We start from the raw sequence: 17458 nt of genomic DNA on the forward strand, positions 1-17458 counted from the left end.
GGGTTCCCTTGGATAAATACGTGCAAAAGGAATAATAAGATGGTGAGGTAGTAGTTTTTGTTGACTTTTTTCGCTGGTGTCCATTGAAACCCAGCCTTTCCGACGCATTGCGCGGGTACCATGTTTAACGCTTACAATTTACGCGCACGTGAAACTTGTGACATTGATTGACAGCTGTGCAGCTACAAAAAGCGGTTTTTAACTTCAGAAAGAATGGGCAAAACAATTTTAGCTGATGAGGCTGTGCAAGAGTTTGTAAATGGGCAGTATGGAGTTCACAGTTGGATGATCGGGCTCATTGTTGGTCATGTAAGCAGCATTCATACAAAATTAATGCCTGGTTGCAAATTATTTTTTCCCAAACAACAGCATCCGCATTAGGGTTGTTGAGCGCCCTCTACGATACTTGTATGATACGTACGCACGTGTTTAACATATAAAACCATGAATTTTTAGGATTTGTCGAGCAGTTTGTTTGCTCAGTTGGATAGGATGGTGATTTTGTACCATGAGGGATCCTTGCGGTATGGTTCGAATCACAATTTTAAACCCGATTTTTTTTTCCTTTTCTAATCTTTTCAAAATCATATTTTTCCATTTCCACAATTTTGAATATTCTTTTTCTTGAAATTCTATTATTGCAGTGCACCAGTCAGAAAGACTTTGCTGTTTGCCTGGTTCCGAGTCCCAAAGAAGAAGCCGAAGATGGGGAGACTGACAAACAGACGACACTAGAGGGCGTCAGTGAGCACTGGATTGCTGAGCATGCAAGACAGGTCCGGGCTGCGTTGTGTTGTTACCAGAGGCTACTTTCTACTACCCCTAGAACTATGGTGCTCCGCATAGCGGAGCCCCATAGATGAATCACCAACGAATCACCAACGACTACTACTAGTACTAGTACTACGAAATCACAACAAGTACAAAAATGTACATCAAAATGTAGCCATTTGCCAGAAAACTGCTGCACAGTTTGTCCCTAAACTCTCTTTGGTATTTTGTAAATGAATTTTCTATAAACACAGCCAATTACTTACGTAGTTTAGTTTACGTTTCGACTAGTTTCACTAGTCATCCTCAGAAAGAAGTACCACCAGTCGGTTGGTGGTGCTGTTTCATGATATTTCTTTGGTGCTTCTTGACAAACTCACGTATATTGCACCAAAAGCATCACGAGTGCCCTAAGGATGCCCAATCGTAAATGGGATTGCCTGAGGACACAACACACAGCCAGCATAAGGTTTCACATCCTTGATCTGGTAATTACCAACCACAAACTCTAACAAGCAGGTGTTTGTTGGAGCGGAGTGGCTTGCTCAAGGACACAACATCAGCAGCTGGTGTGTAAATCCTTGATCTGTGACCTCTTAGTCCCAAACTCTAACAAGCAGGCCTTACATTTTCCTTTACTTCATCCTATCCACAGGTGACCCGAATGCTGCCAGGAGGTCTTGGCGTGATGGGCGTGTTTGCCCTGGCCCCGCCCGATGCGATGAAGAGCGCTCAGGCTAAGCTTAGGCAGGTGTTGTTTGCTGTGCACAAGCTGCTGCGGAAGCACAAACTTCTGGAGCAAGGAGAGAACTCCACCGACTGGACCATGCTGCAGATTTGTGACACTACGAGAAAGTATCCTTGAGTGACCCTTAACGTCTGTGGACTGCATGCAGTAACATAGATGGAGTTTTGTGGCCACTTTTGTTCTTGCGTGAAGTGCGCACAACTAACATTACCCTGAATGTGCACAAACTTGTTACGTCTTCTTGTAAGAGTCAGCCATATCAGCAGTGTCCCTTCCAGCAGTCTCCCCCAACTCTCCATTTTGTCGCATAAGTGCAATAAGGTTGTAACTCGATTCTGTAATGAAGTAGTATCTCACGCGAATACGCTCCGTGCAACAACGTCGTATCTCGACGTCCATTGACGTTGCGTGTACATCTGGGTTATTTTAAGTGAGATACGACCTTTTGACAATCTGAAACTTGTGTTTTGCGTTTATGTCATTTCAGGAGATACAACCTTGTTGCACTGACGCTACGATTTGTAACTATTGAGGGGGGTACTTGTGGACGGAATCTATAAGTGTGTTTACAGCATTGTGAATGTTGCTGGCATTTTGCGCAGGATCGCTGGCCACACAGTATTTTGATTTTCAAGACCTCTGACTGACACAAATCGCCTGGCCTGTTACAGCCTGTACCGCCCAGAACCAACCTGGCACTGTATGGTTTCATGGCTTCATCAAGAAATAAATACAATGTAAAGCAACGTAGTACAGGTGTTAATGGGTTAAATGAGAAGACCACTAACAAAGGGCCAAGTGGCACTGTTGGTAGAGTCTCTGGATAGTAGTTTGGAGGTCATAGGTTCAAATCCTATTTCACTCTATTTTCTTTCTTTGTTTAAAATCAACTCGGTGGTTGAGTTTGTGTCATAATTATGTCGTTCACTGTATTTACTGTATTTATTATCCTTAACCCCATACTCTTAGGTTAACCTGCCGCACATTTGATGTCTCGAATCCACAAGTAAGTTGGAGACATTGTGTATAATTTACATGAATATTCGTCTGTGATGTTCGGAGATAAAAGGAATTTAGGGGCCATTTGTAAATGCTGTTCTGCGTCTGGGTTGATCCGTTTATTTCACGTTTATGGAGGAGGTTTAACTCATGTAAACACTTCTGTCTCTCTCATGCTGCCAGTACTGTAAGCTTATGTAGAAGGCGAAATAGCATCTAGGTAAAACTTGATAACGGATGAATCTGAATCGGCTGTTTTTGGGGTACCCTTTCAGTTTTTGCCATCAACTTATTGCGAATAGTTGTACATGTAGGAATAGACAGCAGCGCTCACTTTTATCACTGTCTTATTCTTTGTTTTTGTTCTTATGTTGCGTGTTGATTATCAGAGTACAGCAAGACCGGCCGATTGGAAGTTTCAGAGTTTCCTCTCCCGATGGCCCTACCTGCATTGCAGGATACACGTTGACATCACGGTACCTGTGCAGCATCAGGCCACAGATTGCGGCCAGTACAGCAAACAGATCTCGGTAAGCTAGAACCAATAATGTCATAATTCTCAAATAAAGTGTCTCTCTAAAAAAAAAATGTCCAAGACACTATCCCATTTGACCAAGATTGAAGTACCGTTCAAGCAAAAGTTGTTTTAAGTGCTACAGATTTTTAGCTTGATTCTATTTTAGAAAATGACCAACTTTGAGTAGTTGAACTTCAAAGCTTAATTTGAATTCATAATTTGCCAGAGTTTTCTTTAATTAACCCTAGCAATTCCCATCCAGACAAACCGATAATCAAACTGATAGTCCGACTATTCCCATCCAGTCAAACTCAATAGGTCTCGTTCAAATGACGTTATTTCCTACAGACTATCCACGTGCATCGGCATTTTGAGCGTCAACTTGCATAACGCGCATCGGCTGCGTCGTATATCGAACACATTTCGAGCAACAAGCGCGCGTGTTTGAAACATTTTCAACACTGCACAATGCGGGCTTGACTGCGTATAATACGCAGTTGCAATTCTCCTACAGAGATTGCCGTCATTGAACGAGTCCTATATGATGAGTACTTTACTAATAAACTGATTATGTGTTACATGGGGTTAGGCATACCACAAATAAACACAGTCCAACTGTTCATTTATACAGGTTACCATAAGGATAAGAAAGGTCCTAATCAATCACCCTAGGGGGTTAGGGTTAATTCCAACTCTCTTAAAAATTCACTAGGAGGTTTTGAAGACTTTAGCAGGATTGAGGAAGGTATGGAGCCCAGGCTCAATGCCCCTCAAAGGTATCACATACAGAGGAAGATTTATGCATGATTAAGCTTGGGATCCTTGTGTTTTACTTGAATACAGCCAACTTCAAATTATCATCAATTAATCATTATGTTACTTTTATCACTTCAACAGGCGGGATTGTCGCCTTTTGTAGAAACTATCCACGACTGCTTAGCCATCGTCAACGGTCAACTCAGAGATCCACAGGACAGTCTAGAATCGGCACAAACCAAGGTATCGTAAGAAGAACATTAGTGGATGCATCCATAAGAAATAGTATTCACTTCTTGCACGAAAACTAGCATTTTGTGACTGCTTTTGAGAGTCTCAGTGAGAGACACACAGCGTGTGTGGGCTGGTTCATGCACAGACATACTGAAATTTGTATCCTTGTGGAGTCATTTCTTTGTTCTCGTGTACTAAAGCTTTCGAGTTTGAAAGTGTAGTTTCAAAATGCTCCTATTTTAACCAGAGTTAATTTCCGTGGCTGAAATTCGGACTTAATATCCCTTACATAAAATACTTCAATTTGCGACGATCAACACACCTTGGAAATTCCTACTTTTTGAGTAAAACCCATATATCTATTTTGTGATAACCTTGTGGAGACGTTTTCACCTATAGAAATTGCTCTGTGGAGACGTATTCAATCTTTTGTTCCCTATTATACCCATGTCTCCACAGGGTACCGTGTAACAGATCATACGGTGTGATGTGTGCAAGACTAACTTTATTCTGAATGTGCAAAAACCTGTAGCGTCTTCGTGTGCGTGTCAGGCGATGTCGGCAATGCGTTTGAATGTCTCTCCCAGTGGTCTCCCCCAATTCTCCTTTTTGTGACCATTGAGGGGGTACTTGAACACGGAGCCTATAGTTCGCTATGTGAAATCTTCAAATTTGTGCAACGCTTTGAAATAATCTTGAACCAACAAAAAAAAGTCCCTGTAATGATTATCCATTTTATCATTGAATCGATGTATTAACCTTAAGTTTCAATTTTCAAAATTACAAATGTCTAAAGTCTATAAAGTACAAATGTCTGAAAACTGAGAACCAATTTTTTTTTTTGACATGCAGCGTAAGTCTGGCAAGAAGACTGGCAGTTCTGGAGGGGCCAGTGCTTTGAAATATTCAGTGGAACTTCTAGCACAAAATGTAAGTACTTACTTTTTGCAAACAGTAATTTTTAACAAAACATGTATATATTGCCAAGCACAGAACAGAGTTTACTTTCAGGTTGTTTGGGGGGAGGGGCAAAACAAATCATGAATTTAGCTAAATCGGCTGGTGTGTCTTTCTCACTTGATCATTTGAATGGCATGGTCATTTCTATTTCACATTTTCTTGAGTCTGGAGTTTATAGTAATCAATGAAAATATTAGTGGGAACGTAAAGATATTTTCAGTGGTTATGTAACCCCCCCTCCTTGTGTTTTTGCATTTTGTAGATAAAACAATGTGACAACAAGGTTCAGCACAGTCCCTGCAGTGCACGTATACAGGTGCATGGGGTGATGGAGAGCAGGTCCTATGTGCACAACAAGGCTACAGTGCAAGAGGCAATACAGGTGAGTAGTTACTATTGGCTGTGCGCATATCAAAGCCCTCGTGTGGTACAAATGTGTCCAGTGTGGAGGGGGAGGGGCAGGGGGATGAGGGGGGGGGGGGAGGGGGTTGATTGCATCTTGCCAGAATCAGATCTGTGTTTATATTTGTTTTGGTCACCAGACCAGAGAAGCGTTAATTCGTGAGCAATACATTGAAATTATATCTTGAACAATACTAACATTAACCCTCCTATGCAAACATACATTCTGTGCGAAAGTAGTCCTTTCAGTCAAAATCAATCAAGTGACTGTTTTCAACAGTTAAGAATTCCCAGCCTACATAAAGCAGGATTGACTGGCCGTGACTGTTTATGTAACTCAATACAACTTTGCTTTGGCTGTGGGTAATTGATAAGCCAGCTGTGCCCACAACTTGCCTGCTTTGTCTGTTCATGGTCTGTTGATTGAGTTTGACTCGTCACAGTGCTTGCTTGACATATGATCTGACTGCTGGTGACCAGCCTGTGTTTATCGTATTGCAGGGGAAGTGGATGGAAATTTTGACCGTCTGTGGCTGTTTAAATAGCAGGATGGTTAATTGATAACCGGAACTGAAAATAAAGCAATGACTGTTACCCGAAGATATTCAGTTCAAAGAAATATTACAGTTAAATAAACAATAAGTAAAAGTATAGATAGTTTGCGCTGCAGCCATGTTGGAGGTGTGTGTTTTTGTTTAACGGGGATATGAGTGGACCACGTGTGCATCCATTGTAATGAATTAACATAACAAAACACCCCTCAAAGTTTGCTGCTGAATGCAACTGATCTATAACTAAGAATTCAGCTGTCACTGTGCATTGTGCAAGCTTGGTGACAATTTTCATTGTAGCCATACAGCTGCCCATTTTAACATCGGCATATTTCTAATGAAAGAACTGATTGGAAAAAGTCACACAAAAAAGGTTTGTTGGAGGATCAGAGAGGGTGGTGTAGGGACAGTTGAAGGAACAGCAGCCATGCATCTTTAGACATATGTAGCAAGATATGTGACAGAGGCCCCCCTGTGGTAATTGTGGGACCAGTGTCTTAGGAATTCTTTTGAGATATGGGGGGGGGGGGGTTGCTAGGTAGCAATAGTCTATGGTGTGTATAGGGTATAGGGACATGGGGGGGGGTATTACTCTGTCACAAATAGCTAGGGTGTGCTAGGTAGAAAAAGTCTACCGTGTGTATAGGGTAAAGTGACATGGGGGTACCATTCTGTTACAAATAGTGCTGGGTGTACCTTCATAGACACCGCCTTTGTTCCGCAGTGGGCTTTTTAGTTCTTCTTTTATTCTTGCGTTTGCTGTTCTAGATTGACATCCTCCATTGTTCTGTAGTGGCTTTTTGGAGCTTTCTTTTACATGTAACTGTGTCTGCTTTTCTTGATTGACGCCCCCCCCTGCTCTGTAGTGGGTTTTTTTAGCATTCTTTTATTCTCTTGTCTGCTGTTCTTGATTGACACCCTCCATTGTTCTGTAGTGGGCTTTTTTTGAGCTCCCCTTAACTGTGTCTGATGTTCTTGATTGACAGCCCCTTTTGTTCTGTAGTGGGCTTTTTGATGTCCAATCTACAAGTCTCTGTTTTTCTATGTTGACTCTTCCCTTTTGTTCCACAGTTGGCATTTGGGGAATGTCTTTCTACTTGACTGCCTTTGCACTGTGGCTCTTGCTATGGTGTAAATTGTGTCTTGGTAGAAGTAGCTTTCATTTTGCTTTGGGAGAATGTTGCAGTAAGGCTGAAACACGAGTCTGAGGAAGTGACATTTTGAGTGACATGATTTGATAACATGCTGCTTGTTAGTACTGAGGATAATTGAGAATCCCACTGAATTGGTAGAATTTGGAAGTTACTGCTTTAACTTTTCAAGTTTGTTCATTTGGTAAGATACTTGCAGGTCTCTCTATGTTTTACACTTGTTCTGTCTTCTGCATGTACATTGTACTGTGATAGAGGATTTGCAGGGCATTTCATATGCATTCATTGATGCACTTCAAAAATGACTAAAATTAGGTGACAAATTCTTGGTGTTGCCCCAGTCATTGCATGCATGTTGACTCGTGTTGAGCAGGTCTTACCGTTTTTAATTATTGCTCAGATTTTTTAAGCCATCGTTGAAAAATTTAACACGACTATGCTGTTATTCTGGTACAATACTTTATTAGAGAAATGTTTTTCTTTTGACTTTGGAAACAGGCAGTGAAGGAAGATGTGATTCGTAGCTTGCAAGCGAGGCTGGAGCTGTTATCAGATGAATTACGGCAGAGCAGCACGGAGGAAGAAGTCAAAGAAGTGGACACAGGTACGAGCCGGGTTGAACGATTATTTGAGAAAAAAATGTGTTTTGTGTAAAGTTTTAATTGGAAGTAGGGTTTCAAATTTGAAGGCATTCAATCATTCACAGTAGATGTTTCCTTTATGTTGATTTTAATCAGATAGTAGATCCTTCGGATGGGACGTAAAGTCGTAGGTGTTGTGTAATCCAATGCACGTAAAGAACCTAGTGACACTTATCGTTAAGAGAAGGGGTTTGCCCCGGTGTTTCTGGTCTCCTGTATAAACTCCCACGCGGAGTATTTAGGAGATGAACCAACCAAGAAGAAGTTGTTTTTGGAGATGATGGATCTAGATTTCACAGGTGTTCATCGGCTGTTCTTTACCCGATTTCATTTTGATGGAATGTGCTCTGTTTACTATAAAAAAAATCTAAATTTGTTCACATTTTGTTAGAGGTTTAGATGTTACTGTTGTGTTTCATGTAATCTTGTTTTAATCAATATATCCATCCTGTTGAAGATCAGTGTAAATTTTTTCTGTCACTTTTATGATTTCTGAAATTTTTTTGAAGTTGAAATGCATGCAAGCCAGAGAATAATTTTATTTCACGAAAGCTATGCTGTTTAAAAAAAAAGAGATTTTTTTGAGTGACAAATGTTGTGACTTGTAAAGAAAGGCTGCAAATTTCAAAGGATAATCACCCACTATCACGAGCTACTCGTCGCCAAATGCTTTTCCATCATTTATAATTTGTCCATTGCAGAACCACCCTGCTCCATAGCCACGCCCAAGCGTGTCTTTGCCACCTTGCCCGGTACGCACATCAGCGTCTGCGACTACGCCTTCCGTGATGAGACGCCACAGGACTCACTGGATAGGCTGAATGAGCTTCTTAACCTTCAGGTCATGGAGGAGCAGTTGGAACTGGAGGCTGAAAAAGTACCAGGTACGTTAAGTCAGAAAACAGTCATTTTTAGTAAGAAAATATGATCTTTGAAACCCTGCTTTTTTAAAGATAAATGTTTTGTGTTATTGGACTTGTCTATAGAGTTGATGAGTAGTTTTCTTTTAAATAGGACCGGAGTTTATTTTTTGAGGAAGATTATTGGATGAAAACTGTAGGGCTTTGTATTTGTTCATTCTAATTTAGACTTAATTCAATATTCAAACTGTGCCGATCAAATTCAACAGTCAGCGGCCCAAATTGGTTTTGATCAGAATTTGCATGCCATACTGTTGTTGAAAATTAAAGTAACACAAAGTAACATAGCGAAATGACTGATTTTAAAAGGTTGGTTTTTGACAAACAGGGAAATCACACAACTTTTACGGTTATGAAATAAAAGATAGCTGGAACGTTTATTATCTCATTCCGTTATAAAGCTTGAGTAACTACAATGAATGAAAGATTGGTTGAAGTCGATGTGCATTCTGGATGATCATAACTCAAGAAATTAATAAAAGAGCACAGTTTAGTCCCAAAGCGAACTGTCACCGTCTGTTTTTGTAAAAGCTGTTGGATATCAGTCTTCGCATATTTGTTTTCTCTCAATTTTTTTCCCGTAGATGATAGTGATATGGAAGCATCAGACCGGAGTTCGTTCTCGCTGTCGGCTGCGGAGAGCGAGGAGGGGCAGCAGGAGGCTCGCAAGAGAAGACCGGTCAAATATATAGGTAAGCATTCCAGTTTGACAATAGTAGTCTGGGTGCTAGACCAGTAGGTTATTGTTGTGCGTGATGTCCGATATTGACCCTTTGCATGGCAGCCATCTTGAAGGGTTGTGCAAACGTAGACCTTTTGTGCAGTCACTTTTATGAAGTAAAGTAACAAAATATTTCCAAGATAGCTTTTGTACGACAAAAGAGTTACAGGTCTATTTACACATGCGCATCATAAATGTGCACAAATCAATGAGCGTGGTCACATTTGTGCGACTTATCACAAAACTAAATTCGAAGTGATATTATTGCGCAACACAAAACGTAATGTACGTTTTTCACCTGGACCCTGTGCCTCAACGAATTGGTTGTAAATGATGGCAAAAAAAATATCATGTGACATATCGCATATTTTTGGACACACGTGCATCTTCGACTTTGCTGCACGACAAAATTGCATATTTGTAAATAGTCGTCAATAGCGTCCATGCTCTTATATCTAGTCTCAGTTCCCCTCCAAAAAGTTAAAAACATTTTCGGAATCATTCTCAAAAATTTCGTCAAAAAAAAAAAAGTTGGTTATCTTGATTTTCTTTGGATTATATAAAACTAAAAGGTACTTTGAATACAATGGAATTACAATGGAAGCCAACGGAAGCCAACTTTTTTTCTGAGAAATGGTTGTTTTTAATAAAGGGACTAAGGTTTCACCAATTAGTTTTCCAATTTGAAGTGAATTATGATTTTTGTTTCATCATAGGTGCAGCACTAGGAGCTGCAGGTGCTCTGCTGGCAGCTGGGTTGTCCTATCTAGTCATCCAACAAGAATGAACCAATCAGAACACGGCTTGTAACGTTTCCACCAATCAGCACGGAGGAAGCTGTTTCTATCCAGCAATGGAGCAAGGCCGACCACGTCCACAAAATCTGTAAGAATCTATTGTTCATGAGGAAATTAGTGTTGATTTGGCAATTGTCAATTTCTTTGTCTCGGTAATTTCTTTGGTCATGGTTCAACTTCAGACATGCCATACAGATTGTGAAATTTACTTTCACAATAGGCTTTATTCATGAGTCGGCCATATTCAAATAAAAGCAGGGCAAAATGGAATTGAAAGCAATGAAAGAAATTTAATTAATAAATTAATTTCTGTCTGCTCTGATGAATAATTTTGTGATTAAACATTTAAAAAAATTGAAAGCGAGGCTTGGAATGCATAAATAGTCTGGTACCATCCCATTCAACAGTTTACAATTTATAAAATGCATTCAGGGAATAAGATCAAAAATGGCTGCCTTGTGAATAAGGTGTATTGTTTATTTGCTGAAGACTAAAGTTGCTCTCTCTGTGCTAGACATATTCATTTTTTTCTCTTCACCATTTTTTTTTTCCAATTTGTAATTTTTTTTAAATTAAAAAAAACTCTTTTTTCTGTTGTGGACATTTTCAAATCTCTTTAAATAAGCTTTTATTTTGGATTTTTTTTGCGCCCATGACGCATAAAAAGGTATGCCTGATTTCATGTCAGGCTGCACATCATACCAAAAACCTTGGAAAGTAATTATTCCATAATTTAACATGGAAGATTGTGTATGTATCATTTGGAAAGTAAATTACTTTGGTATTGCTAGTAAACTAGCAATTTAAACAAAACAAATCTACCTTTTCGGGGTGAAACTTGAAAATAATTTTGAGCGAGCAACTTAATTATAAGCACTTTTTAAAAATAGGAATTTTTGCAAACTCCACCTTAATAGAAAATGTATAAATCATAGGAAGAAACAAATATGCATCGATAGTATGTACCACTTGGCCAAGATGCGATCTAGCAAATAGTACAAATCCACCTAGTCTGTGTGATGATGCATTCTCTATGAAAATGCAAGTTGCTGTACGAATTGATAGATAGTTGCACAAAAAATTTGGAAATTTGAGTTTGTTCTTGTTTATCTTTAGACAAGGTATGACAGTGCATTCCCTTCAAAGAAAACAAAAATGAGTCCACCACGTACTCTCAAACTGACCAGAAAATAGTTTGAAAAAACAAGCAGTGTTTAATTTTCCCCCAAAAGCTGCAACAGTTGCAGCCAAATATATGCTTACCATTGCCCTTTTTTACAACCTTATCGTTTAACTTTTTCCTTCTGTCACATGCTCGGAATTCTCAACTTTAGTTTTTACTCTCAAAGAGTTTTTTTTTCAATATTCAAACCTGCCTTTTTGTGGGTAGACCATAAGGCAAAGCAAGGAATGACACATATTGGTTCATTACACTGTTTAAAAATCATGCGTGTTTGTTTACGGCGGTTTGGCAAACGTCTGTTGCTCCAAACAACACAGTCATGTTTTTTACCGGATGGATTTTTACCAGGATAGTGTGCTTGGTCTATCCCTCCTGCTGCTATGTTGATCTTAAAGTGTCGCTGTCCACGCCGTGTTGTATTGCCATTCCAACCTAACAGTAACCCCTCGACAACACTTACCCGAAATTCTAGAGTGCTCATTTTCTGATTTGAAGCTATAGTGTTGAACAATACCATGGCAGTCAGCAATTACGTCCAGCATATTGAAGAATACACGTTTCCACCATTTCATGCTGCGGTGTGTGTGAGTGTAATACTGAAAACATTGACCAGCCAGACCAGTCCCTCCCATGTTCTTATTGTACGTCACGACCGAGCTGGGTTTATTAATGTCCCGAAATCCTGTTTCGCTCTTGCTACAGCGAATCTTCTTTGTGGTAAGGCTGCAATCACCAAAAGTTATCAGTAGAATGACATGGGTTTTTTTTATCTTGCCAAACTACATATAATTGGTCTGCTTTCTCTAGAAAGTGGGGGTCATCTCCGCATGAAAGATCATGCCACATTGAGCCCAGGTGGAGCTCTTCGTGTTGATAGGGTTATCTTGGCTCTTCTTCTTGCATACAATGTATGCTTCTGTACAATACTTAACATAAAATACCACAATATATACCACACTAACATTATATACACGTACCTCTTAGACATATACTATAAAAATACCACCTAAAAAGATACAATACTAAATACATAGATACAACTAGTAACAAGATATATCATACATCCACAGAAGATCGTGGATCATCCCAGTAAAAGGCAAATCTTGCAGGTTGTCATTGTCAAGAAGTGTTGAGAAGTTGCCAGACATTTTTCCAAATACAGGAACGGAAATACGTCCTCCTGCATTTTCTCGTACATCCACACTAGATCATCAGGCAAATCTTGAGGGTTGTCAATGAGAAGTGTCGGGATTCTGTTTACTAGTCTGAAGAAGTCCATGGTATGGTAAGAAGTATTTATTTGACAAACAACATTCAGCTTCAATACAAAATTAAATCAAATGAAAAACATGATAATACAAGCACTCTGATTTGAATTTACAAACAAAAACAAACATAAAAATAGTTCCAGGTGTTCCTGAAAAGGATCGTTAGGTTTTATGGTTTGGAGATCGGCTAGTATTGTCGCTTTCGTTTGATGCCTTTTGTTGGTTGATAGGGTCTTGTGAAAAAGCTCAAGAGTTGTTGAGCGGTGAGATGATCTAGAACCTGGAGTCTTGAGCAAGCTGTTCTTGGGCTGAGCGTCTAGCATTGGTGAGCTGGGCCTCGGTTAAGTGTAGTTGATGCTGGTACTCCTCCAGCGTTACCCTTGTGAAGAGCAACAATGTTCTTTTTTGGAGGTTGCTCCAGCATTCCTGGAGCGATTTCTGAAATTTCAGATACCGATGTGGGCATGGTGGCCGTATCTTAACTTCGATGTATGATGGTGGTGTGGTAGTCTCGATTGACCGGGACAAGAGCTGTATCTGGTTGTTTCTGCTAGAGCCTTCACCTGTTTGAATTTTGCGTCGGGTAGTCAGTGTGAGATTGTTGGTGGATAGGCCGGAATCTAATTCCAGAGACAAGAGAAGTGACTCATCGTCGCATAGAGTGCCGGTGGGAGAACGTTGCCCACAGGAGATGCTAGATGCGGTGGAACTGCATGGAGACGGCGGCTAGCTGCTCTTGCTCCTGCACTTTCTCTTGCTCTTGCTTGACTCGATCTTGCTGAAGTTTTCATTCATACAAATTCAATACATTTGTAGTGTTGTTAAGGTAATTCTGCAACAGCCAGTTGATGTGGACAGTCCAACCTTGGTTTTGGAGACAAATTGTCCTATTTTCTTGTCCTTCTTGCGACCCTGTAGTGCATGATAATACCGCTGTGTTGGTCCTGAAAAGGACCGTTTGGTTTAGTAGTAAGAGACCGACTAATATTGTCGTTTCATTTTGATGCCTCTTGTTGGTTGATGGGGTCTTGTGAAGAAACTCAGCAACTGTTGAGCGGTGATGTGATCTTGACCCTCGAAAGCAGCAAGCTGTTCTTGTGCTGAGCGTCTGGTGTTGGTCAGCTTGGCCTCGGTGAAGTGTAGTTGGTGCTGGTATTCCTCTAGTGTAACTCTTGTAAAGAGCAAGGACGTTCTCTTCTGGAGATTGCTCCAGCGATCCTGGAATGAGCTCTGATATTTCAGAGATCTGTGTGGACGTGGTGGCCATAGTTTAACCTAATATATAAAGGTGGTGGGGTGTTAGTCTCGATTGACCGGGAAAGGAGCTGTATTTGGCGGGTGATGTGACCCTTGGCAGATGTCAATGTGTTGACGTTTTCTGACAGGAGTTTCACCATTTTGAATTTTTCCTCGGATAATCTGTGTGAGACCGTGGTTGGTGTGGATCTTGATGTGGACGGGCCACAGAGTCTAGTTCACAGGATAGAAGGAGTGATTCGTCGTCGCTTGGAATGCTGGTAGGAGACCGTTGTCCACAGGGAATACCGGATGAAGTGGAGCTGGATGATGACCTTTAGGTGGAGTGGGGAGTGCAGCCTGGTTGTAGGTGTTTCGGCAGGTTCTTGGTCTTGACGGCATTCTCCAATAGGGTGATTTGCTTGTTCCATGAGACTCGTCACAAAACAAGTGTTGGAGGAACACTGCTAGTTTTCAGGCAAATCTGTAGTCCTCATTATCTAGACGATGTTTCTGGACTGGTTGCTTGTCTCTTGCTCCGGGGGCTGATTTTACTTTCTGTGTCTCTTATCAAAATCTGACTGATGGGAGTTTGAACTTCAGTCTCTTATTGAAATCTGACTGGGGGAAGTTTTGAACTTTCTGGGCCAGGGTATCAAGGAGAGAAACACTGTTTTCAGACAAGTCTTAATCAGACAAATTTGTGTCAGGAATAATCTGGGCACTTTGGAATCGGAGAACTGGAGATTCTTGATTCTTAGCTTGATAAGTGAAATAATGCTCAATCCCATTCAGAGACACCTCTTATAAATTTGCTTGTGAATAAAAATTGTTTGTAAGAACAACACATTAAGTTATTATTTTATTATTATAAATTTTTGACAAAATCAAGACTTTACAGCCCGTCTTGAACCACTTTCCATATAAAATACTATAAAAACTTAAAAGTAATCATTTAAAGATAAAAACTTAAAGTAATCATGTAAACTGTAAAACAAAAAAGATATTTGAAATTTAACTTATAAGAAAAGAAAAAGTAAAATCAACATGATAAAATCTACAACCAACCCAAAAAACAAGAAAGATAAAATAGACGCGCAGACAAAAATTACACACAATAAAAAATACTTTAAAAATATGTACATATAAATTTAAAAGTGGGGAAAAAACTAGTAAATATAATTCTGAAAGATAGGAACAAAATAACAATAAACAATAATGGAAATGCACAATAAAACCAAATTACACACAAGTTATTCTATGGTATGTCACTGAGAAGTTCATTTCTTCATTTGAGACAATGGGGTCTCAAAATGGGTAGAGTTAAGAGAGAAATCATGGAAGTTTTGACCGGAGCCAAGTTACTCAGGCAGTGGGTTGTGTTAGGTTTTAAATACAATTATGGCTTTATATTTTAGATACCGACAGTGTTGGCACGGCATTTCCCATTCGCAAGTTGTGATGTAAAAGACTTAAATCTTCCCCATATTTTTTTAGTGAGTACTGCCTATCTTCAAAATTAGACCCTGTTAACATGGCATCACCTCTTCTGTAGGTTTATTACCATAACATTGGACTTCGGCCCCTCAAGTGTGAAAAATTGGGATATATAAAACATATCCATCCCCTCCCAACTGAAATTATTGTCTATCTGAGTGATGAAAACCTAAAAATTAATTTTAAGTTGGCCATACCAAGTTTTTAACTAGGAAATGCACTGTCATACCTTGTCTACTTCGGAAATTATGCAAACTAGTGTTAAACGCTTATTTTCATCCTTTTTTTGGTGGTAGTATTAATGTAAATTTCTTGACTATGCAACATGTAAATTTCAGTGAATATTTAGGTTTTGCCTTTCACCGAAGTATAAACACTGATTCAAATCAGCCAACTGATCCCGCAATCTTGATGGTTGAGTGGTATTAAAGATGTCTGCACTTGAAAGCAGGAGGTCGTGGGTTCTAGTCCCACCCAATCAAGTTTTTTTTCAACTTTCACTAGGGAGGTAACACACTGAGTATACAGTGTTTATACGTCAGTGAAGAGCAAAACCTAAATAATGATTTACATCACCTCGACGCAAATTCCATCTTATCAATAGTAAATTTCAGTGGTTGAATGAAATTTTACTATGAGATGTCGATGAAGAGGTCGACATTGTATACCAGATAAATGTCACATTATTGGGTTTTCAAAGGAAGATCAGTTGCTCCCCTCGCGCTCAGTTCCCATACCGAAACGTTCATGTAAACAATGCATTAGGTCATTATGTTGAACCTCTATTGTACAGGAAAATGTTGTGCGTGCATGAGCATGTTTGTTTTGGCCAAGTGGTTCATTTGTAGTCGTATTAATTTCAAAATAATGCCAAAATGTTTAAAAGCACTAAATGGCTCTACTTGTACAGTATAGGTCTCTCTCAAATGACGTCATTTCCTACAGACCAGCCCCATGCATCGACATTTTGAGCGTCACCTTGCATAACGCGCATTGGCTGCGTCGTATTTTGAACACATTTCGAGCAACAAGCACATGTTTGGAACATTTACAAAACTACACAGTTGCAGTTCTCCTACAGAGATGGCCATCTTTGAGAGGGATCTATTTGGTAGTTATAACAATCGTCCTTGGCTCAACCGTTGATGCACTCTCTGAGTTGGCTGATTTTGTGAAACAGTGGGAACTCTAGACGACAGATTTTTTTTTTTCTTTTTTCAAATCAAGATTGTTCATGTATTGTCAAAGTCTGGGCTTTTGTAATTTTTTGACAATTATTGACCTTAATTTTCTCAAAACCCGTTCATATATTAAGAAGGTTAAACATCACACATGTATGTACGGTAATCATAAAATGGCTATATTACAATGTTTATTTCTAAATGGGTGAAATGCACCAGAACCAGTCTTTGTTGATCTTGGTGTTGGTAAATTTGAATTGAAAGGATTACCAAGATGATGGAATAATGTTTATTTTCTAACTGATTTTATTGAACAGTAATCGTGCTTCATTGCAATAAAAAGAACTGCTTTGATTGTCAAATTGTTGAAGTTTTTACATTGTACAATGTACTTGAAATAAGTCTGAAGCATTTTGATCTTTTAGAACTTTATGTATTACAAAAATATTTCCAGAAATTGTACATCAACACATTTCACCATCTAAACCGCAAAGTTCCATTTACAGTCGACTCTCATTAGTACAAACTCTGTTAATACAAAATCTGGTTATAACAAACATAAAGCCTTGGTCCCGACTGTGCATTTATGTGCACAATGAATGGGACTGATGTTCCTTTTAAAGGGAATATACATCATTTGCTTTTACTGTAATTTTCAGAAATGGATGGAATTGGGGGGTTGGAAATATATAGCAAATATAGTTACACTGACTTTTTTGAGGTTTTGGGTTCGAAAATGCTATAAAAACCAAGAAAAACAATCATTTTCCTGTAGTCTGGTTCCCTGACTCCATATAAGAAGAAACAGAGCAGTTTACATACATTGGGGAATTGTAAGGTCAGGGAACCAGTCTAGCTGGCTCGTACCCGTTCATAGGTTTGTAATCGATTGCAAACAAGTGCGATGGTCAATTGGGGCCAGTAT

At 39.4% G+C, this 17458-nt stretch overlaps 1 protein-coding gene across 1 annotated transcript; it reads left to right on the top strand.

Moving 5' to 3' along the window:
* The first annotated feature begins 120 nt into the window (after window positions 1-120).
* LOC119734265 (protein odr-4 homolog) lies at window positions 121-17038 on the top strand. Its single transcript, XM_038207657.1, has 12 exons — window positions 121-309; window positions 645-776; window positions 1427-1626; window positions 2489-2525; window positions 2908-3048; window positions 3933-4034; window positions 4878-4955; window positions 5248-5367; window positions 7588-7693; window positions 8432-8614; window positions 9235-9342; window positions 10088-17038. The coding sequence occupies exons 1-12, from the start codon at window positions 214-216 to the stop codon at window positions 10156-10158; spliced, it is 1374 nt and encodes a 457-aa protein (XP_038063585.1). The 5' UTR covers window positions 121-213; the 3' UTR covers window positions 10159-17038.
* The last annotated feature ends 420 nt before the right edge of the window (window positions 17039-17458 follow it).

Source organism: Patiria miniata, unplaced genomic scaffold (assembly GCF_015706575.1).
Source record: "Patiria miniata isolate m_02_andy unplaced genomic scaffold, ASM1570657v1 HiC_scaffold_27, whole genome shotgun sequence".
NCBI lineage: Eukaryota > Metazoa > Echinodermata > Asteroidea > Valvatida > Asterinidae > Patiria > Patiria miniata.

Excerpts from the sequence above, each read along its gene's own strand:
- LOC119734265 (XM_038207657.1), top strand. The coding sequence starts at position 214 with ATGGGCAAAACAATTTTAGCTGATGAGGCTGTGCAAGAGTTTGTAAAT. Across the intron at positions 5,368-7,587 it reads CAGTGCAAGAGGCAATACAG|GCAGTGAAGGAAGATGTGAT; the intron begins GTGAGTAGTTAC and ends CTTTGGAAACAG. Across the intron at positions 8,615-9,234 it reads GGAGGCTGAAAAAGTACCAG|ATGATAGTGATATGGAAGCA; the intron begins GTACGTTAAGTC and ends TTTTTCCCGTAG.